At 38.2% G+C, this 24,567-nt stretch overlaps 2 protein-coding genes across 2 annotated transcripts in view; both read left to right on the forward strand.

Annotated features, from left to right (window-relative positions):
* LOC134824334 (WD repeat and FYVE domain-containing protein 3-like) overlaps window positions 1-24,567 on the forward strand; it is a 73,846-nt gene that overhangs the window by 39,516 nt on the left and 9,763 nt on the right. Inside the window, exons 30-42 of the mRNA XM_063836209.1 lie at window positions 1,267-1,491; window positions 2,614-2,729; window positions 3,339-3,446; window positions 3,681-3,776; window positions 4,215-4,319; window positions 4,824-4,935; window positions 5,093-5,239; window positions 5,505-5,662; window positions 22,064-22,202; window positions 22,665-22,798; window positions 23,280-23,366; window positions 23,932-24,071; window positions 24,288-24,429. Of these exons, the coding sequence (XP_063692279.1) occupies window positions 1,267-1,491; window positions 2,614-2,729; window positions 3,339-3,446; window positions 3,681-3,776; window positions 4,215-4,319; window positions 4,824-4,935; window positions 5,093-5,239; window positions 5,505-5,662; window positions 22,064-22,202; window positions 22,665-22,798; window positions 23,280-23,366; window positions 23,932-24,071; window positions 24,288-24,429 (1,709 nt within the window). The remainder of the gene's footprint in view (window positions 1-1,266; window positions 1,492-2,613; window positions 2,730-3,338; window positions 3,447-3,680; window positions 3,777-4,214; window positions 4,320-4,823; window positions 4,936-5,092; window positions 5,240-5,504; window positions 5,663-22,063; window positions 22,203-22,664; window positions 22,799-23,279; window positions 23,367-23,931; window positions 24,072-24,287; window positions 24,430-24,567) is intronic.
* Window positions 1-24,567, forward strand: part of LOC134824336 (BMP-binding endothelial regulator protein-like) — a 68,936-nt gene that overhangs the window by 7,926 nt on the left and 36,443 nt on the right. The gene's annotated exons all lie outside the window — the stretch shown is intronic.

Here is a 24,567-nt window from a genome sequence, read left to right on the forward strand (position 1 = left end):
AACCTAGTAACCTGGTAACCTAGTAACCAAGTAACCTAGTAAAGTAGTAACCTAGTAACCAAGTAACTTAGTAACTTAGTAACCTAGTAACCTAGTAACCTAGTAACCTAGTAACCTAGTAACCTGGTAACCTAGTGACTTAGTAACCTAGTAACCTAGCAACCTAGTAACCTAGCAACCTAGTAACCTAACCACAATTATTTGTAACTTTATAGCTTTAGCGGTTAGCCATGATAAAAACACAGAAATATGTGCCCTGAGTAGGTATTTTCTTCGTAGGGGGCTGTACAGTGTTATACCCCGTGTAATTGTTGCAATTATTATGAATTCTGTGAAACTGTTCATATTTGCAGCGTCAGAACTCAGAAATCAGATCCCAGGAAAGATTCAGCTACTCAGTGGAAATTATACCTACATTCCAGCTGTAGAATTATATTAAAACAGAATTTGATCATAGTGTGACACAAAAATAAAATGTAGATCAAAATATGAGGATTGTAAAAAAAACAAAATTGGACAGAGTGGACCGTGGCCAGTGTCACATTTTCCAAACAAAAGAAATGATACCAATTAAATTACCGTTCTCAAATGCAAAATAATACGCACATCACACTAGTACATACAATTTGTCTATTTAATTCAACATCATTTTATCCTAACTCAGAAAAAATAAACATTATAATATCATTGAGATTGAGGGTCAAATAGTTGCGATTTTCCAAATCGCAGAAAAATGTTAAAAATTTTGTCCATAAAATTGTTCATTTATTAAACCTAAGAGAAAAATCTTCTTTGTTTATACACTGATTCTGCTCACTCGAATCATGACCGAAGAAAAGCCATGACAGTAACACAGAATAATATATTGTCCAAGCTAACAATATCAGAGCATGAATACAAAATACCAATTAGATTATAACTGAAATATTTCTGATACAATAAGATTCCACCACCCAATATTATAAGCATAATTCGTATAATATAGTTATAATTCTGCGCTGTGTGCAGTATAGTTACTAGTTAGGCCTACTTATTAGAATTATCTGTTATTAGATTAATGTAATATAATGCAGTTTGCAGAACACTTGATTGGATTAAGAACTTAGAACAAGCGTTGTATCGTTATTCGTTAAGGTTATGTCAATATTCTCTAGGACCACATTGAATTATTAGGCTACCGGACAACTGAACCCAATTTAAACAATTTAGACTAACCCTAACTCTATTAAACATACTTAACCTTTTATCAATCTTCTACTCTCTCAGTTACACCTTCATTGAACTGTGAGAATCCTGACAGCATGCCCATATATGGGCACGACGAGAGCCAACGTGACAACATGCCCATATATGGAGGTGATGAGACGCAGGGTAACGAAGAGCCGCTGTATGAAGAGAGTAGTGGAGCTGGTGGAGCTCCTGTTATTATCAGTGTGGAGGAGATTGAGAGGCTCAAAACAGAGATGGCTATTAGTTTCTCTGGTCCACAAGGTACTGTTTCCTTACCACCCTAGTTACCACCCTTGTTACCACCCTAGTTACCACTTACCACCCTAGTTACCACCCTAGTTACCACTTACCACCCTAGTTACCACCCTAGTTACCACCCTTGTTACCACCCTAGTTACCACCCTAGTTACCACCCTTGTAGGCTATTAGTTTCTCTGGTCCACAAGGTACTGCTTCCTTACCACCCTAGTTACCACCCTTGTTACCACCCTAGTTACCACCCTTGTTACCACCCTAGTTACCACCCTAGTTACCACTTACCACCCTAGTTACCACCCTAGTTACCACCCTTGTTACCACCCTAGTTACCACCCTTGTAGGCTATTAGTTTCTCTGGTCCACAAGGTACTGTTACCTGCTTTTGTTACTTAGCAGACTACTTTAATATGTTAGATTTGTTACAACTATGAGTAACTCCACACTTTTCAACGTATAGTATGTGGTTTTATCTAGTATAAAAAGATAATACTCTATTTGTGAACCATTACCTGTGTAGTTAATTACCACACTGGGTTACCACCCTAGTTGCCACCCTAGTTGCCACCCTAGTTACCACCCTAGTTACCACCCTATTTACCACCCTAGTTATCACCCTAGGGCCTAGTTACCACTCTAGTTACCACCCTAGTTACCACCCTAGTTACCACCCTAGTTACCACCCTAGGGTCTAGTTACCACCCTAGTTACCACCCTAGTTACCACCCTAGTTACCACCCTAGTTACCACCCTAGGGCCTAGTTATCACCCTAGTTACCACACTAGTTACCACCCTTGTTACCACCCTAGTAACCACCCTAGTTACCACCCTAGTTACCACCCTTGTTACCACCCTAGTTACCACCCTAGTTACCACCCTAGTTACCACCCTAGTTACCACCCTAGGGCCTAGTTACCACCCTAGTAACCACCCTAGTTACCACCCTAGTTACCACCCTAGGGCCTAGTTACCACCCTTGTTACCACCCTAGTTACCACCCTAGTTACCACCCTTGTTACCACCCTTGTTACCACCCTAGTTACCACCCTAGGGCATAGTTACCACCCTAGTTACCACCCTAGTTACCACTCTAGTTACCACCCTATTTACCACTCTACTCCCATCAGGCCGGGTAGAGGAGACCTACGATCAGGGGGGATCTGATGAAGAGGGATCTGAGAAGTGGGAAGTTAGAGAAGAATTCAACGTTAAATCCCTCCCAAAACACCACATAGAACTACTGGTATGTAGTATCTTAGTATGTATGATCTTCCCAGTACTGTTCGATGAAGTACTCGACTCTTGGTAGATATATTGAAATAAATTATTTCAAATAATATAGATTATCATACTCATACATTAACCCATAAATTGTTAAGAATTAAACTATTAATTAAGTTAAGATTAAGTTAATTAAGTTAAAATAGTTTAAAAACTATTAATTTAATAAATTTTAGCAGACTAATCACGTGAGCAGCAATCCATTTAACGTGGAACATGAGTTAAACTATTAATTTACGCGAGGAAGTAGTTTTTTAACGACTTTTGGGGAAAAGCATTCCCGAGACTTTCTCTCATTTAGTTAAATGGTCCTACTTGTGACGATTATCCATTTTTTAAGAAGGCGAAGATGGGTGCAGGTGGCCGCGAAAATATCTGGTTTTATAGTTATACAGTTAATAGTTATACAGTGTCAACCCTTCCTTTGACTCTTTGATAAATTCTCCTCAGGTAGAATTTCACTGCAATCTGGAGACCGAAAATAGGAAACAGTAACCTAAATTGTAACTCGTCAGGTATCATTCCTGGTATCAGGAGACCTAAAATAGTAACCTAAATAGTAACTCCTCAGGTATCAGTATCTACACCAGTACATGGTAACCTAGAGAGTGTCCCGTACATCAACATTCCTAAGAACTCCCCCGCTCCTGGACTCATCATACCCTATCTCATCAAACCGGTTAGTTTATGAAGGAGCACACCTCGCTATTGATAATATGTTTAGTGATCGTGCAGAGACTGAACTTGCGATGATTATTCATAACAGTGTTTGGGGGGGGGGGGGGGGAGGTCAAACCCCATTTTGTCCAAGACCGGCACATTTGTTGGTCAAATGGATATGGACTAAATGAGGTTGGACCCCTCCCCCCAAACAGAGTTTAAATGTAAAATTAACACGTGATCTCCTTATAAGGGCAGTACTGGCTCAGACAAAGTGATTCAGTCCAGCTTTACTCTGCTACTCTGGTACCAGATACCTCGTATACAGACAAACGCTACCTTCTGGCAGGTAAAGTTCCTTTTAACTAGCAACAGTAATAATATGAAGTATAATATGTATAATGTATATTTAAATTTATATAATATATATATATATATAATTCAGAGAATTATTTATGTACGACCGCCCACGTGCAAATTAGACGAGAAATAGGAATTTGCATAGTAACCATGGTAACGAGAGTTGTTACACGCACGTGCCCGTGCAATGATTGTTTTAACTTCATTTTGATCGGTTTTGTGGTAATTATGTTGTGTTCAGTGCGAGCTACATTTTAATGGGCTGTTTACTCGGCTGTGACGGATATTTTTTGATGCTATAAAAACTGACTACCAAAGAATACTATAACCTTCCTCCCCGTGATCACGGGCTTTCTAGTATATATATAATATAGTAAAGTATATTGTATATTTGAAATTGTGTTCCTAACCCCACACACTCTCCCAGGCGACTCTGCTCCATAACGTTAATGTTAAGATAACCCTTCTTCCTTCTAAACTGAATGTAGCTACTCCGGAGAGCATGCAGTCTCAGGATGCTCCTCTTGTAAAGGTAACCTTAGTAACTCCTTAGTAACTCCTTAGTAAATCATTAGTAACTCCTTAGTAACACCTTGGAAACACCTTAATAACTCCTTAGTAACACCTTAGTAACACCTTGGTAACACCTTAGTAACACCTTAGTAACTCCTTAGTAACACCTCAGTAACTCCCTAGTAACTTCTTAGTAACTCCTTAGCAACTCCTTGGTACTTTGGTAACTCCCTTGTTACTCCTTAGTAACTCCCTAGTTACTCCCTAGCAACTCTCTAGTAAAGTAGTAACTCTCTAGTAACACCTTAATAACACCCTATTAACTCCTTAAAAACTCCTTAGTAACACCTTAGTAACTTCTTGGTAGCTCCTTAGTAACTCCTTAGTAACACCTTAGTAACTTCTCAGAACTCCTTAGTAACTCCCTAGTAACTCTCTAGTAACTCCCTAGTTACTCCCTAGCAACTCTCTAGTAACTCCTTAGTAACACCTTAGTAACTCTTTAGTAATGCTTTGACCGCAGGATGACGGGGGTTGGCACATGCTCACAGCTACATTCTACAAAGGGACCAAGATAAGATCCAGTTGTGTCGATATCTCTATTGACATAGACTGGAAAACCAACCTCAAAATTGGTAATCTATTCTCGAAAATTTGTTAATTTACCCAATGTTCGACCAAATTATCAGTTTTACAAATTCCTCTTCACACAGTCTCATTTTTTCTTACAGCCTTATAATGTAATATTAAGTTAACCTCTATAACCTAATATAAAACTGTGCCCACCTTCAGATTACCCTCTGATTGGTGAAGGAGGAGCCCTAACGTTTGGCATGGCCCCCAAAGAAGGGCCCCCAACCATATCCTGGAATCTGGGCAACTTCATGCTGTTTGATGGCACTATAGCTTCAGGGGACCTCTGTAACTTCTACACTGCGGGTAAGTGTTAGAATAAGAACAATACTTGATTAATTACTTAATTGAGTGGTAAAATAACATGCTAAACCCTCCCAAAAAATGGTAAAACATATTAAAACATGCTAGAACATGCTAGAAGATGCTAAAACATACTATAACATGCTAAATCATGCTAAAACATGCTCAAACATGCTAAAACATGCTAAAACATACTAGAACATACTTAAACATACTAAAACACATTATGAAAACATGCTAAAACATGCTAAAACATGCTACGTCCCAGGTCCGAGTTACGTGGGTAATCTGAGGGAGGGTGGGTCCCCTGAGGGCAGCTTCCCGGCACCACTTCTTAATATATCCCCCGGAACTAATGGTACCCTAATGTTGGATAAGATACTCTCAGACCTAGACAATACTTCTAGATCATTCCTTCTTAATCAGGTTAGCTTTTAGTTGATAATCAGCTTATAATACTGCTTATTACTTTATTATCGTTTAAATTAATTCTTAATCAGGTTAGCGTCCTTTTTGTTGTTTTTTTATTGGAAAAAAATTTCAAAATATATAACATAATGCATCAATACAATTATAAATACAATTATATAAATAGAATACGTCGTGTGCTTTTAGTTGATTATCAGCTTATCGTTGTAATTATTTATAGGTTAATTATTATGAGTATAGCTTAATATTATGTTACTAATATTTCGACAGTTCATTGGTTTGTGAAATTGGTTTTGCCCCTAATTTTGAATGATTATAATTACTCCTCATTCAAGTCGTTACATATTCAAGCTATGACTAAAAGATAAATGTCTTACAACAAATTGCTCGTATTTTAGTGTTACGTTGAAATGTTCAGAAAGAACTGAGCAGTTGTGAGTTGGGTCAGCCTTTTTAATAATGTTGGGAATCAAGGATAAGGGAGTAACGTAAACTTGACTGACCAAGATAATAATATGATCGTTAGCAAGAAATAATCATCACAGTCATAATACATATTATTATATTTATGTAGTCTAAAATCCCTCGTGATGTCGTGAACTTTTTACTGATTGACTCCAACCAAGACTGAAACGGACAAGAAGCAGCTAAAAAAGAAGTCTCCGAAAAGATGTGAGAAACCTGGACCAGATATGAGATCACATATTTTAGAGGAACTGAAACGGGCACTTTCGGGAGTTTTGGGGATATTTGCCATGGTAATGTAGGGTGTTGGTAAAGTGTTCGGAGTAACCGCTAATGTATTCAGCTAAAGTGTTGTCTGCTGTTAAATTTAGCCTGAGTTTAACTTTCGTCATTAGACAAAATGTAATATTCAGCAATTGTCAAAATCTTTTTTTTAAAAAAGGGTATTGTAACTATTAGAGTATAAGATATCAAAGTTATCAAATTTGCAGCATTTCCCTAAATTCTACACATTATGTTGATATTAGATTCTCAGGGTTCCCCAAATTTTACCTGAGTTCAGCTTTTCGAGTATTTTAACTACTAGCTGAAAGTTCATTAAATTCATGGCGTTCAGTATAATTGAGGATATTAAAAAGCGGAGAAACTTATATAAATCTCATATAGCCGGACGGGAACATATACACTAGACAGAGAAACACATATTTTCAGTAATATTCTTAATATTGACAGGATTTAAATTCCGTGTCCGAGTGCTCGACCACCTCGTGACACTGATTAATCATTACTGGCATGTATACTTTGGAGCTAAACTGAGACAGACTACCACTAATTAGGGTAATCGGTAATTAGTTTCGTCTGCCGTTGCGAGGGAATAGTCAGAAAATTGAAGGTTGCTATAATCTTATAATAATTAACTATAATTTATTATTAATTATTAATTAATTATAATAAATAATTCATATCCACCCTGCTTTAAATATAGAAGAATATAATTCTAAGGGGTTTATTTTAGATTATAGTGAGTCATTGAGACAATTTATTGACTTTATCAAGACAATCCAAGTATTTCATAGTATATGAACAAAATGTTATGTGTTATGTTTATTTAAAATTGCATTGTTTACGATAAGACAAAAGGTTGAGCCTGAGTTAATGAAATTTGGGTTCTTTTGCGATAGTCAAAACGCGACAACTAGCGCTGGATGGCGGCAACTAGCGCTGGATTGCGACAACTAGCGCTGGATGGCGACAACTAGCGCTGGATGGCGACAACAATAACTCAAAATCAAATATTTGCGATATTACTCGTCAGCTAGCGCTGGCCAGCGCAAAATATAAAAATCAAATATTTACGATATCAATCGTCAGCTAGCGCTGGCCAGCGCAATGCCAAATGCCAATATAATACATCAAAATCAAATATTTGCGATATTAACCGTCAGCGCAATATACAAAAATTAAATATTTATATATTATTATTTGTGATATTAATATAATGTAAGACCCAAAAGTCGGTTCAAGAAAGAGCCGACAGTTGGTATTATCTCGCAGTGTTAGTCATCACATCTTACACAATTTATATAAAGGCTCCATCTAATCATGAATCTGACTACGCCTGGTTAGCATTAGTAAGCATACTTACGGCCGAAGCCGGCAACATGTAGTCAGAGTGGAAGAGTGGTGACGTAACATAATGTCACAAGGTTCGGTAAGTCCCCGCCAAATAGGTGACACTTTATATCAAAGAGAGCTTATAGAGTTAGATTACTTTCAATCACAATTTTAGGGTCCGGTGCAACCGGCTGTACTTTAGATTAGTTGTTGTTATTCCTTAATTCATCTGACTCAAGTCTGGAGAACTTTTAGTAGAGGCTAATGCCACGGTACTTATATTACTTTTAGCAGTCTATAACTCAACAAATGATAGAGTCACATAATTAGGCCGGCAGAATTTCCGGTATTAGGTTTTAAAATAATAATATATTGTAACTATTGACCAAGGGAACTGACCCGGGATAGGAAAGGAGATCCGTTAGGTGGAGAGGTTTCAGTGAGGACTGGATGGCGGAGATCCAGGGTAGTCTGCATCTAGATTGACTGTAGGCCTAGTCAGAAGTCGAGAGAAAGTACTTTGTCCGCTGTCGTGTCCAGTGAGAGGTTCCAGGTCCAGCAGCAGGAGAGAGTGAGAGAGGGAGAGAGTGAGTCCTGGAGTAGAGGGAGTCCAACCTTTGAAGGAGTGAGAAAGAATGTCCAATGTTCTGGTATGATTTATATACTCCATCGTTGATGGGCTTTTAATGAGTTCATTGTTATCTTTTGACGTGTGTCGGTGAGAGGTGTCACGTCAATGCGTTCCCAGTTTAATCTAAATTACTTTGTAACACCTCCGCTCACCATCTTTGAATTTCCCCGTCAATATTCAAAGAGAGTGTAAGAGGAGTGTACGTAATCACAGCCTTGCAACTTCGACTGGAACAGGAGAAAAATAGGTGGGCCGTGTATCTTACATATAATGGTCAGCTAGCGCTGGCTAGCGCTGACCAGCGCCAGCGCAATATATCAAAATAAAATATTTGCAATACTATTAATGGACAGCTATTATAAATCGATAGCTAGCGCTGGTATGGTTAGTGCTGACTAGCGAAATATACCCAATTCCAAAATCAAATATATATATTTACGATATTATTATTTGACCAAAACCCATAATCATGGGTAGAGTGAACCGCTGCCAGTGTCTCTCTTTTCCAAACAAGTAAGTAATTATGGATGGGGTACAAGTCCACTCGGAAAATTATAGTATAGTATGAAACAAACTTAACACTTTAGTAAAGCTGATAAGCAGTGACTAGAACTACTTATCAAACAAAAATGCACTAATGCAGTCTTAAAACCGCTGTGTCCCATTACTTTAAATCGATAACGCTAAGAAATCTCTTTAAAGTAGTGACGATAACACTAAAAGTATATAATATAAAGCATAATATTATCTTTTCTACATACCAGCTTAATTTGTAAACACGACCAAATGTATCGAATGATCCAGGTTGTAAGTATAAATTACAAAATTGTTAAGATGCACTGTGTGAGCCGTGAGGTAAATAAAGAAATCTCAAAATTTACAAATTACCGTTTTATATCCATTCTATTTTAAACATTAAGCCTCCAAAGTTTTGAATTTTGAACAAAATCTTGACTCTTCTCTGTCTAATAAAATTGGTTTTGTTCTCTTTACGATCCCAAGTCTAAAAGTTTCAAAATTAAACTAGATATTTTTGTGCTCAATATAATGTAGTGCATGGATAAGGCAGAATGTTCATAAATTTTGTGATTAGCACTGTCCCAACTGCCAATATATTGGCAACATTTATAGTGAATACATTTTTTTCCCAACAGAAATTGCATACTATATTTAATATTATACTTATAGCTGTGATATGGCTGGCACTCCCATCATTTTCTCACTCACCATCACTGCCCAATCAAATTTATGCAATCAAAATCACTATACACCCATGAACATATGATCAAAACACAAAGCTTTGAAATATACTTTTTTCTGTTTGAGATTTGAATTACGTTACCGTAATGTTCCAAATTATATTTTAAATGTTCAAAAAACGTAAAAAAGGACCAAAAATGGCAGATTTAAGACTTAAAATGCCTATAAGTCAAAAAGTGTCAGTCTTTTTGAAATAATTTTTACAGAATTGTAATCAGCTTGATGAGACAAAACTTTTAGCTCCAAATTTATAATACTTAAAGACACAAAGTTTGTCATTGTGTACAATGTGTACAAAATTTATACAAGGGGGACCCCTGTGCAGTGTTCGGGTTAGAAAATGTTTCCTCTAAAATCATCTATTTGGTATTAAAAGATTCGTTTTATCAAGCTGATTACAATTCTGTAAAAATTATATTATACTACCTACCAAAACAGTCTTGAAACAATAATTGTTATTCTCGACAACCTTTCTGGTTTTGTATGTTGCAAAATTCGATTTCTGGATTCTGTAATCGTTACTTTGTACCTATGATATTTGATAACAAAATCGTAAACCGGTAGCATAAGCATGATCATCAATCATATTCGATTTCAACGAGAGAGTCCTCCTTCATGTCAATTGTCAGTGTCTTCGATTTCAACTTGAGAGTTCTCAACATTATATCTCACTACGGTTGAGACCAACTGAGGATTAACTCTATTTAGAATCGGTTGGATCATGGATCGGATGTCATATCTTGATAATAAAGTTACGGTGCTGGCGAGAAGTTCAGATAGGAAAAAAACAGAGCCCAAATAACAATCACTGGAAGTGGAACGAACCCTCGCCAAGACCTCCCTGCCCTTCTGTTTGACGTGTGAATGGTTGTAGTGGTAGATGATTGGGTTGACAACTGAGTTTACAGGTAGAAGGATGACGGAGAAGAAAAGGTAGTGCTTCTCTGCATTTTCAACCTCGGTGTAGTGAAGAAAAGCATAGGTTATGAAGGGCAGCCAGCATACTGCATCTGAGAGGATTATCATCGATATCTTTGTCTGGAGCAAAATGGATTTGTTGGCCCTGGCTCCGGCTACAGCTTGACTAGACTTGGTGGTCTGGTGCAGAATTTTCAAGTAGGATGCTGTGATGATCACGAAACAAGCCAAATTCAGCCCCAATATTGCTATCGAGAACATATGCTGAGGATCAACTTTGGTGACGAAGTATTTAAAGAGACAGACTGCACTGCTTCCATAAAATCCAACTCTTCCAAAGGGGATTCCGGAAATTGCACTATCTTTATTCCTCCAAAATCCTGTGAACATGCCTTCAAAGAGACGCCTGATTTCAGTCCATCTTAAGCCTTCTCCATTTTGGATTAGTTTCTTTTGGATTGTTGAGCCGTAATGAGCATCAATAACACTGACAAGGTCCCGCTTGGTTTGCTGTCCAAGGAGAAAGGATATTTTTATTTGCTCTTCCGGATGCTGGTATGAATCTCCATACACTTGTCCGTTCAAGAAGTAATCTTCGAAAATATCCAGGAGAGGTGTTACCGCTATTGCAACAGACAGAATAACAACTGCCAATGCCAAAATGATGTAGACTGCCAAAAGTCGTCTCGAAAAACGAAACGAAAGTGATTTGGAGAGATTTATTGCTCGCAAAATACTCATGACAGTCATCGAAAGCAGTGAAATCTGCGAACCAAAAGTGCTAAGGGCTCCCAAGAAATTACATGTGTTCGATGAGAGCCAGCGATATTTTTCAGGGCAGTAATTAAATCCGAAACTCGAGTGGTTCTTTATTAACAATAAAAGATAGACACCCATGCAAAAGTCCCCAACAGATATCATGAGAATATATATAGTGTCTCCAAATAACACCGACTTCATTTTGGTTTTCCACAAAGACCAAATATTCTTAGCTATGACAAAAGAATTTATAGCCGTTGCCAGCACACCAAAGGCAATCGTAAATACGAAGTTGCTTCCCCTGTATTCACCCAGAAGATAAGAAAGCCAAAAGTGACACTCGTCATTATTATCTTTATAACTTTTCTCCTTTACTGCTTTGCAATCGACTTTTCCATCATGGATCGATGATAGTGGTATTCTTGATACTTCTGAGAAATCCGAATCATAATTATAAAAAGTTACTGGGCAGCTCACCGAATTAGAGCAGTACAATTCGTCAGAGTTATCTCCGCAATCGTTTACCAAATTACAAACTTCGTTCAAAAGAACCACTCTACCATTATCACATCCAAACCATTTTAGCTGATAACCGTCCTTAGTTTTAGCAACCAATCTTAATTTAAGATCTCCACTTTTAAACTCGCTTTCAACTGTGATTCTTGCTACTGGATAAATTTCTCTAGACTCTCTAAAGAGATCATCTTGGTATTTTGCCTGTTTGAAAGGACATTTCCGAGGTTGAATATATGCCCCAAAATTGTACCAATAACGGCCATATTTTTCCCTTGAAAAACAAAGATCGTTGCATGTCAGGAAAAGAAACGTCTCTCCGAAGTAATAAGAACAATCACGCACCTTGTCTTCATAGACCCAAGTTGTGTTCATTATTCCATAGGTCCTATTTTTAGATCCAAAGATATTCTGATCACTGGTCGTGCAGTTGAACTGTCTATATTTCATCAAACCAGGTAAACAAGGGGCCACATGTTTAGTGGCGACGATACCTTCTACTTCTACCTTTGAAGTTTTGATTGGCGTTGTTTCTATGGATGGTCTTGTCTTTGCTGCCTGACAGATTCTGTTTTGACGTTCACAAGTGTCTAGACTTGACTGGCATAGGTCAAAGATTTCAACGTAACTTTCCCGATTCTCCATTTCATCTGTACATTTGTACACTTCAGGACATTCGCCTTTGAAACTCCGTAGCTGCCAGTCTCCATTCGTAAAATTGATCGGACAAATCTGTGTTCTATCTTCTTCGTCTACTCCATTTCTGCAATCTGTGATAGTATCCCTGATCCAATCTACATGAATTAAACTTGTTTTGGTGCTATCCGCGAAGTCTCTGGCTCCTACTCTCACACACCCAGGCAGCTTCTGCCAATCGCCAGTCTCACAAATACTCTCTAGTTCATCTTCTCCTTCTAGGCAATCTTTGTACCCATCACAAATGTGATGTCTATGTATCAGACACGTTCGAGTGATATTATTCATATCATTTTGGTCACTAACCTTTTTGTTTTTATTATCAATCATTTCATTTGGGTCTTGACATTTCTCATCGATACCATTTTCGCAATCCCTATCACCGTCACAGAGCAGGTATTTTGATATTATGGTTTCTTCTCGTTCTTTCTTATATGCATAATTATGTGACAGTCTGAATCGTAACTCATGGTCAAAAAATTCGTGTGTGTTCTCTGTTACGTATTTTTCCAAATAATGTTCGAGAAAACATCTTAAGCCATGAACACTTGTATGTCCTTTTTTACAATGTAGTTGATCAAGCTTTTTCCGGCATGGCCGAAACTCCTCTGTTGCAACAGCACCCGTGGTTACTCTAGGATTACCACAGATCTGCTCAGGATAAAGATATCTGATAACACCTGTCACATTATCCTGACACAGCCTGCCACCCTCATCATTCAATTGGGTAGAATTGCATCTTAACTCGTCATAAGAATTATATGCATCTCCACAGTCGTTAGTACCATCACAGAACTTTGCTGGATGTAAGAAAACGTTCATGTTTTGGCATCTCAACCAACTGACCACACCAGGCCTATTATAACGATCTTTTCTTTGCGAAAAGCACCAATCGCTCGATTCATCTTTAATCTCTGGCCTGTCCTTTACGCAATAATGTACAGACCCATCACACAGGTACTGATTTGGAATCTGTTGACGCATATCTGCATCACAGAATGCATGAGAGATTTCACCACAATTATCCTCGTCCGAACCATCATGACAGTCCTCTACGCCATCACACATTGTCTCTGGGGGTAAAACTACTGGCCATTTCTTTACCAAGTGATGATTTTATTATAATTAGAACAAACTTTACCACAGGACCCACCTTTAGTGTAGCCGTTAACAATACACGCCTGATACGACCCAAAATCAGTTCCGATGTCATTAGAACATTTTTGGCTCACCCGGTGTGCTTTTAAAGGTAATCCCTGATTGTCTTTGTTTTCCAGTTCATAGCTTGACAGGATCTTGAAGTGTTTGTCCTCTTGATAACATTTGAATGTTCCATTTTCAGATAGTTCGGTCAGAAATAAGTTGTTTACTTCCATGTACTGGGAATTTCCTGAAATTATTCACTCGGTTAATACATTAGTCTTGATTATTTTAAATTTGTAACTTGCATATTGTTCAAATTTAAAACACACTTTGAGTTTTACAAAACACTTGTACAGCAGTTTACCTAGACCGTGAGTAAGTCCTTTTGTTATACAAATCATCATCATTGAACATGCCCACATTTCCTTTGCTGCCACTCGTCATTCCTAAGTAAGGTAAAACTTAATTCAAACTGAACTAGGTGCTTGTTTCCGAATAAGACTGTATATTTGAGACGGAATTTAACCAAACGAACAACACACTAGTACAAATAGAAAAGCAGTCGTTAGCAGTAAAAATGTTGATATAATTTAGTCCGGCCGATGTATGGTAGGAATTGGAATTTATCAAAATTAAAAAGTAGTCATATCCTGGACAATATGTTCGTAGTGGAATACTTTCGGGGGAAAAATTCAACAGACTTTGATACTTCAACGGACCTTATAGTTAACGGACAGACTTTATTTTAACGGACATTAAAATGACTGATAAGGTAAGTGCTCTTTATACTTGGACACTATAACTACATAGGGCTCTCCTCATTTCACTATTGAGATTGCCCCACGAAAACCTCACTGAACCTCCACGCGGCATGTACGGGGTAGGTGGCTCGAATGGGAGGTGTTTTTAACCAATGCAAAGGATGGGACTTGCCATCTCTACAACAAAGGAAAGGCTCTAATAACCTCTACTAACCTTATAAAGTTATAACCGCAGCATTAATGTTCTTCCCACAGGCAAATAACACAGCTTCCACAGGAAACTAACACGCTCAGAGGCTCCTATAACATCGACATCCACTCTATATTTACGAAAAGTTCCCATTATCAGCTACTTTATAGTTTAACCTTTAATAGTTGGTGACTCGACGTGGGAGTATCCACTCAGTGTTTCAAAAAAAATTAGCTGTCGACGTTTCGGCTACACGCCTTTGTCATAGACAGGATCAGGACGTTACAATAACTTACATAGCTCCATAAATATAATAGATTTGTAGTGTTGTAATTAGTTTGAACTATACAACAATTATCAAACTATAATATTGATAAACGGCCAGGTAGCGCAGTTGGTTAGAACTCCAGCGATGCAAGTTCGAATCGAGGTTGCGGGTTCAAATCCCACTGTCTGTCTGGTCGTGGGGTGAGTGTCGTTGACGTTCTGCTAAGGATCATGAGTGGTCTATGCAGCCCCTCGGTCTACTCAGCCGAATACTCGAGAAATCGGGTGTGAGGGTTAAATGAGGAGCTGCACATTGCAGCAAAGTCTCGGGCGAAGAAAGTATGGTACACACTACCTTAACCGTCACTAGCTAAAAAAATCCTTCGGCTTCCTGTAATTGGCTGGTTGCACTTGTGTAACAATGTGGCTGTTGGAATACTCCGAAGTAAAATAAGTGTCTTGATAAAAAAAATATGATCGACCCACTCATAAGAGCGAAGGAATATTACCAATATCAGCAAATTTAATGTAATCACAACTTGTTTTACTTGACTATGAAAACGGGTGGGCGACAATTGACCCCCCGACAATTGACCCCCCAACAATTGACCCCCCGACAATTGACCCCCCCCGACAATTGACCCCCCGACAATTGACAATTTATATCACTAAATAAACATTTATTGGCCTCATGGAACAATATCCAATGCAAACTTATACCTAAGATGTAACTCAGTAAAGCTATCAGATCGTGTCCCTAAAGCAAGGTGGAAGCTCCTAGGTCATATCTTGCGTAGTGCTGATGACTCCCCCGCTGCATTAGCGTTAAAGTTTGCTGTCACAACAAACTGTAAAGGGCGCGTCGGTGCGCATCGTAAGAATTTGTTCAAGATTATTGTGAATGATTTGACCCGTAGAGGTTTAAAACTTAACTCTTTGAATGATCTTAATAAGCTTAAGATATTAGCCGATGATAGAGTTGCTTGGAGAAACAAATTTTAACTCTAGCTGTCTTGATCTGTACTGATCACCATTTTAGGATGACTTGATTTCTTTTAGGGGTTTTGAATATTTTAATGGTGTAAACAGTTTCTTAATAAATAAAATCAACGAATTTCGTCAAATTACGCGACTTTTACACCTACTTTTGCTCCAAAAGCCGCGCACCATATGATATGGCACCTAGGCGAAACTCACTGATCATTCCAAAAAGGTATGACAAATTTGGTACTGTGAAAATTCTCACAGTCTCTAAAAAACAATGTTACAAAAATTTTGAAAATCCGAGCAAGTTTATTTTTTATTGTGCACCCCCTAGTTAAGATTCACCGTTTAGCGAACTACCAAAAATGGACACTCACATTCCTACACAGCGCATGCACACTATACTGTTACCAGATAAAACATATAGGGAGGGGGGTGCCACGTCCGTCTATGTACGCTTGTCTCATAGAATCCAAAAAAGGCAGGACAGGATATGACATTGGCTGACATAGGCGGACATTGGCGGACATTGGCGGACATAGGCGGACACTAGCGGACAAAAGTGGACATAAAAATTTGCACATTTTATGTGGTTCATCCTGTAGATCCTGTTTTAAAGGTATATTGGGGCACGAAGTGAGATGTCGAGGACTGTTGTACTTGGATACAAGATCTAGTCCAATGAATTATGATTGATGATGATTAATCACTGATCTACACTCAACTGTCACGTGACTTTTTCAACCCGTTCTATAGCTGGTCCTGAACGACTATTCGAAACCATAACCCTTCAATCTGACCCAACCCTAACCCTAACCCAATCCTTAACAAAAGCATATTATATGCTGAAACCTTAACCCTAACGAGAAATTAGACTAACTTCCTTATACGGTCATATCACGTGATCGAGACAGTTTTTCGCCAATATCTCGTCAGGGGAGCATTTTAATGTCATGTGTGGAATCAGCGTCCGAAAATACATCGATTGATGTTGGTTTCAACTGTCGGGACTCGGGGGCCCTTTTACTTTTAGAACAATTTCGAAGATCGACTGTAGAGTGATTAAGCACGCTCGGCATTTTTTATAGAAATAGCTATGGGCTTCGAGACGATACCAGCTGAAATTAAAACAGGCAGGCAGAAATTCTTTGATCCTCATCAAAATTGTTATGGTTTAAAAAGATGAAAGAAAAATAACGGAATACGAGGTCAAAAGAAAAAACTTCCACTACTGCGCAAAAATATCAGACCAGACTAAGAAGTCACTGACTTACTGGTCTGTGTGTGAGTATTTATTATTATAGACATGCAGCCCTGGAGCGAATCAGAATGCAGGGTCGATAATCGATATCAAGTGACCATGGGCAAGCAATTAATACGGTCACTACATTGGTATCACGTGATCTACAAACACATGGAGTATTTCTGCGTTTGACAGGGCTGTTGGCAAGCAGCCACTGTCTGGAATAGTGATAATCACCGTCTAGAGCTGAGTAACTGCCTAGAGTCCAGTATGGAGTCACGTGACCCTGATTTCCGTCGCCCGTACATACTATATTTAATTATATATTTGATTATATTTAAAAACTGCTATTCTAAAGTGTAAACTGTAAGTGGGGTAGTATAAAATGAGTAAATAGTATCATCGAGATCCCTACTCAGTGGTCAGACTGTAAAGACAATAAAAAGGTTGAGTAGAATTGAGAATTGAAGAAATATATTTGCTTGGCAACTTGACGATTAAAACTAAAAAATGTTGGCTTTGTTAAGGGTTAGGGTTAGGTATGTACTATTATATAGGTTATTTTGAACAAAAGGTGTTAAATTCCCTAAAAGGAATAAGAACGATCATGCCCAACCTGTCCGTGAGATAAACGTGACATAATAGATGCTGCTGAATTATAGATACAGAAATTAGTTGACGATCGAAATCATTTTGACGAAACATTTTGATAAGAAGTAATTGGAAGAAATTGAATTTGATTGTTCTGGAAAGCCAATCAAATTCAAAAGTCATAATGTGTTCAAAGCTATCTATCTATCTATCGATGTATTTTCGGACGCTTATTCAATTCCGCTGACCCTAACCCTAACGAGAAATTAGATCAACTTCCTTATATAATAATAATACGGTCATATCACGTGATCGAGACAGTTTTTCGCCAATATCTTGCCAGGGGAGCATTTTAACCTTATGTCATGAGGGTGATTCGGAATCAGCGTTCGAAAATGCATTGATTTATAAGTTAGTTTCAACTATCGGGGGCCTCTTTAGATAAATTCAGGATTAACATGGGCCAAAGAACCATATTTATAACAGTTTTTTATAAATATGATTACCGACTAAATTATTATAGTGGTTGCAATTTTATTCTCATTCTCTTATTTTTTACCCCCCATAATTTAACCCCCCGAGTAAAATTCGCAGTTAAAATTGTTGGGGGTCAAATTTAGTTCTTTTCGGGTCAAAGAACCATATTTATAACAGTCTACAGTAAATATTTTTAACACCCATAATTTTCCCCCCATAATATTACCGATTAAGGTAAACAAAGAAATAATCCCCGCAAATCTTCAGAATGAGATTTATTTTTCTAATAATTCAAATGAACTTTTTTAATTATTTTATTAGGCAATATTGTTATTGATAGGAATTTGTTTAAAGGATGCTCTATGGCTGTAGGGTATGCGAAGATCTGTCCAATTGTTGGGACAACTGAACCCAATTGAACCTAGTTCCCACGCAGTTAACAGGCATCCAATCAGCTTAATTGGGTGACCAATCAGCTTAAATCCCAAAACGACAACTGAACCCAGGTCATATCACAACTGCACCCAAATTGGAAATACGACAACTGAACCAAAGGAAATACGACAACTGAACCCAACGATCGGATTTTCAGGTTCTCCTTCTTCGCAGGGGACTGTGGTCATTATCACTATAGGATAGATCATGACCACTGTAATTTAGAGCATTGGAGCTCTGTGCTTACCCCGGTAAAATATTAATACATACATGCCTTTAAGGAGTTGTCCTCTCAGTCTCTTCCCATAGTTTGGTTTCTAATCCAGTAAAACATTAGGAAACTGTGTCTCTAGCATTCTGACAACGTGTCCGTCTAGCTTTGAAAGTTAGCCTTGTAGATACGGATATTGATGGGCGTTCTTATAGTTCCACTGTTTCATGTCTTCCAAAGCTGATGGAACGCACCATTAGCACGCTGGATACTTGGCTCAAGAGAGATGGTGGTCACAGTATCGAATCATGGTTGTCTTCAGCAAGTACATCAGCGGACAAAGAGGAGCTCAACTACTTCTGGACGCAGACGGTTTCTTCTACAACCGTAGAAAGGATCGAGATACCCCTACTACCTCTACTTGGAGTTGCCAGAAGTACAGAATCAAGAAATGTCCTGCTTATGTATTCCTTGACCATGGAGATCAGTCCTTGGCCAGCGGTGCCAAACCTCATTCCCACGACCCCGACAACTTAGTAGCTGAAAAAGCAGAGTTCATAGCAGAATTGAAGCGGAAAGCTGCCGACCAACACCTCTCAGCAACACAACACCTCCTCACCGAAGCCTTGTCTACATCCCCATCCGAAATCAACGTGGTACTACCTAAACTAGAATCCCTCGCGAGAATTGTCCAACGATCACGAGCAGATAAGTCCGGAGACCACTCCGAAGCACCAACAGATTTCTAGTGACGATTGGGTTTAGTTGTCGTTTCAAAGTTAATTAGGTAGTCTGATTGGGTTTATAATTATTTTCCCAAGCTACCCTGTCTAGGAAAAGTCCAAATTGGGTTCAGTTGTCCGGTAGCCGGACAAATGCAGCTTGACGGAAATCATCATAGAAAGGGCAAGTGCGCAATACATTAAGCTCATCTTCTATGATTGGATTAGGGAAAGGAAGCTCTAGAAGAAGGTCGAGTGACTCCACCGTCCACATTTGTAGTAGAATGTGTTGCATGCCCTATTCGAAAGTTTATGGCGATACATGCTGTGTCTTCCTGTTTCGATGTTGTATTGATGCAAGCTTGTTCTGAGCTGCGGAAGTCACATCTTACCTTATTAAAGTTACACAGCTTAATTTTTATAGCACACGTAGACTAAAGATAATCGAGCTGTATCAAAGTATATATATAAAGCTTAATATTTCTACTGCGGGGCGGTTGGGGGAGTTTTGTGAGTTCACTTTCAGTTTTGCTGTCAAGGCTCTTCGTGGGGTCCTGGAACGCGAAGAGGAAGTGGAAAAGGTTCACGTACTGTAGTGCGACACGTACCCTAGTGCGAAACCTCCAAGATCGACACTGTCGCACTAGAGTACGCTACCTGGATCGTAGTGCGACACGTACCCTAGTGCGACAGAGAATTTTCAAGGCCGACACTGTCGCACTACATTGCGCTACTTGGACTGTAGTGTCACTCATGACAGATTGAGGGTCGACTCCAAATGCAAGGAGCTCATCCAAGACGGCTTCATAATGAGCCTGTGTCTTTCCGGGGAGTAAGCCGAATGCAAGGCGAATTCAGTGCATCGCCAGTAGGTCTTGTCGTCGCGCTTCTTATCCAGGCAGTAGCGGTATCCGTCGTGGATAACGTTTCTTGAACCAGTAGTGCGTCCAGAAATGAAGATGATTGAAGAAGACATGTTGATGTTGCTCGATGCTTTGGTAGAATCATCGTGACCTTATATATGGCCCAAGCATATTATGTACTTGTTATCCCAATCGGAGATATACGATGCGTGTAATAGGAAAGAGGATCATATGCTGCTTACGAGTTACCCGGTGGATCACACACTGCATACGTGGTTTGAACTGACCCGAAGGAATTGTGATCAGTGGATCACTTCGAAACACGTGATGTGAACGGACGAATCGTATTCGCAAGATCACTTCAAAATAAGTGACGTGAACCGACCCGACAAATCCATAAAAAGGATAGGATGTGACCTGAACTTGGAAATAAGTCAGGATATTTTGTCGCACTAGAGTACGCTACCTGGATCGTAGTGCGACACGTACTGTAGTGCGACAGAGGGTGGTTTTGTCGGACTTTGCAATAGAGTGCATGTCGCACTAGAGTACATGTCGATTGTCGCACTACAGTACGATTACCGTGGAGAATAACGAGAAAGAAGATATTTTTATTTTCATTTTACCAATACCCATAATCATGGGTAGAGTGGACCGCTGCCAGTGTCTCTCTTTCCCAAACAAAAGGAAATGATATTAATTTGAATGACCGTCCGCAAATGCAAAATGATACCGAGAATGAAATCGGTCGCTCGCTTTTCCCATTCATTCACGGCTTACGAATTGTAATAAGTTTCGATTATTACATTAATCACATGATGTAAAAATCTCTTTGGGTTGCGTTCGGGTCGATACCTAGTATTTCGAGATAAGGCCTAAGGGTGTTAGTTAGTGAATTAGCTAAAGTTTGTTTAATCTTTATTGCCGAGTACAGCTGCGTTCGGGTAGTTCTTTCTAATCTAGAACAATTGTAAATGGCTGACGCTGGCCAGCACTGGCTGACGAGTAATATCGCAAATATTTGATTTTTATATTTTGCGCTGGCTAGCGCTGGATAGCGCTGGCTAGCACTGGATAGCGCTGGCTAGCGCTGACTAGTGCTGGCTAGCGCTAGCTGACGAGTAATATCGCAACTATATTGCGCTGGCAACAGTTCGATAACTAGCGCTGGATGGTGACAACTAGCGCTGGATGGCGACAACTAGCGCTGGATGGCGACAATTATCGGAAATTTATATTTTGCGCTGGATAGCGTTATCCAGCGCTAGTTGTCACGTTTTGACTATCGTAAAAGAACCGAAATTTGTACTCTAAATAAAGCTGAATTTGTAGTAAGTTGAGTGTTCGTTATTGAGTATATTGGGTTAAATACAGATAACTTCATAATACACTGTTTAAATAAAATACACCCTTGAGGAAACTAATCCCAACCTTAAGAAAATGTAAGAAATCAAAAGTTGTACGCGTATTTATTTGTGCTCCATAATATATTAATTGCAACCTTTTAAAGAACCTTTTTAATAGTTTAAATGCTAAACAGTCAGAGTTTCGACTGACTAAACCAAATTAAGATATTACCATCCCACTACACATATTAACTGAATAAATACTTTTTTAATTAATGTAATTAATTAAAATCTAAGTTATATTTTCAGGAGGGTATGGAAGTGGAACAAGCAGACAGTATCCCCTTCAAGGTGTTTCCTAACCTCTCAGCTCACCTGGTGACACACGAGGTGGCTTCCTGCGCGGTGGCTCTGTACAACTGCCATATTATATCACCTTCTAGTATAGGTAACTATCACCTCTAACTTATAGGTAGCTTACTTGCTTAGGTTACTTAGGTGAGCTTCATAGATCCTCTACCAGGTCATCAGAGTTGCCCGGACAGCTGCTTTATTTCTTTATTTCCAATAACAACACTAAAATAACAATAACAACACTAAAATAACAATAACAACACTAAAATGACAATAACAACACTAAAATAACAACAACAACACTAAAATGACAATAGCAACACTATAATAACAATAACAACACTAAAATAACGATAACAACACTAAAATAACAAAAAACAACACTAAAATAACAATAACAACACTAAAATGACAATAACAACACTATAATAACAATAACAACACTAAAATAACAATAACAACACTAAAATGACAATAACAACACTAAAATGACAATAACAACACTAAAATAACAATAACAACACTAAAATAACAATTACAACACTATAATAACCAGGTGACACATTTGAAGCAATTGGAAGCGAGCAGGTGTTACTAGGACTTGTTGCCATGACAACGGACTCTGAAGGACTATACGCGGCTATTAAACTTCTCACATTGGTTGTGAACAGCAATGCTCGTCTGCAGCAGGTTTATATTATCTAATTATAATATAACTTATGTTTGGTTAGGTGTGGGAAGGAGCGAATAACACGATATCATGTGCGATTTACATTATATCTTTATACTTTATACTTAACTTATAACTGGTAATCGGGAAAATTTAAATCAAAAGTTACAATTTTTGTCCGTTTTTGTCCGTTTTTGTCCGTTTGGCAGCTATATTTTCAAAACGGACAAAAATTAACGGACAAAAACGGACAACAACGGACAAAAAATAACATGATCCCCCCCTAATCGGGGAGAAAATAAGGTCTGTTATTTTTAGACTACCCTGATAACTTAGTAAAACTAACTGAACTTGAGAGTTGTTAATGATTGTGATTAATAACTTAATAACTTAATAACTTAATAACTTAATAACTTAATAACTTAATAACTTAATAACTTAATAACTTAATCACCTAATAACTTAATAACTTAATAACTTAATAACTTAATAACTTGTCAGGACATGGAAAGGAGAGGGTACGAGATACTAGCGTTGTTGTTGCACCGTAAAGCTAACATCACCACGACACACGTTCTACAACTAGTCGTATGTATTATGTAATCAGTGTTATATTGTATATTTTTTAAATAAATAAAATTCTTTTATCTCATCTTATCGATCTTATTTCTATCAATAGTTCACAAGAAATTGTATTTTTTATTTTTGTAAAAAGATATGCAAATTTAATGATGCAGGCACTGATGCACTATAATTTTTCACGGCGACTATTGCTAGGGAGTATATTTATGGGTAGGAGGAGTTTGAGGTTTTGTTTTGTTCTGAGGTATCATAAATTGATTTGAAAAGGAAGTTTGCAGGTATTTCCGTTAGAATTTCGTTTTACATAATACGAATAATAAAAATAAACAATAATAATATGTATTTGTAAAATACGTTTTTGATTGATTCATGTTCTAAGAAACCTGGTTATAAATTTTCTTGGGGAGTCAAAAAAAAGGACGCTTAAAAGATGAATTTGTTGTGCGAAAATTCAAAAGTTTATTATAAATTCACACTGGTCTCTTACGATCCCTTTAACCCTCATTTCACTTAACCTCCGTTCACTCTACCTCATTTCACTTAACCTCATTTCACTTGACCTCCATTTCAGGCATCCCTCGGCTCTTGCAGTGGTCTCATTACCCATCCTACTGCAGTTAAAGTACTACTGTGCTCCTTTGAGATATGGAGAGGTGCTGCGGAGGAGATCCAGACGCAGCTGTGTACTTGTATCTACAACTTAGTTATAAAGTTAGTTTCACTTTCACTTCTACTTGTATCTACAACTGAGTTATCAAGTTAGTTTCACTTTCACTTGTACTTGTATCTACAACTTAGTTATAAAGTTAGTTTCACTTTCACTTTCACTTGTACTTGTATCTACAACTTAGTTATCAAGTTAGTTTCACTTTCACTTTCACTTTCACTTTAACTTTCACTTTCACTTTAACACTCTCACTATTCCAGTGGACGTAATCTGGAGCAGATAGAGACAATGGATGTGACAGGTCGGTTACTGGAGCTAGTGTACGACTGTTCGGTGTCCTGGTCTCTGGTACAGGCTGCTCTAGAGGTCATATCCTCTGTCATCAGTACTGCTAGTCCTAAGGTTCGTAATCTGAACTGGTTTGCAGTATTCTTTTCCCTAAATTGTGAGTAATGAATTTTGGTAACTACCGAATAATATTTCACTTTAACAGTTGATCGTCTCACTACCATCTCACTAACCACCTCACAACTCACTACC

This window comes from Bolinopsis microptera, chromosome 12, assembly GCF_026151205.1.
Source record: "Bolinopsis microptera isolate Bmic1 chromosome 12, MBARI_Bmic_1.0, whole genome shotgun sequence".
NCBI classification, from domain to species: Eukaryota; Metazoa; Ctenophora; class Tentaculata; order Lobata; family Bolinopsidae; genus Bolinopsis; species Bolinopsis microptera.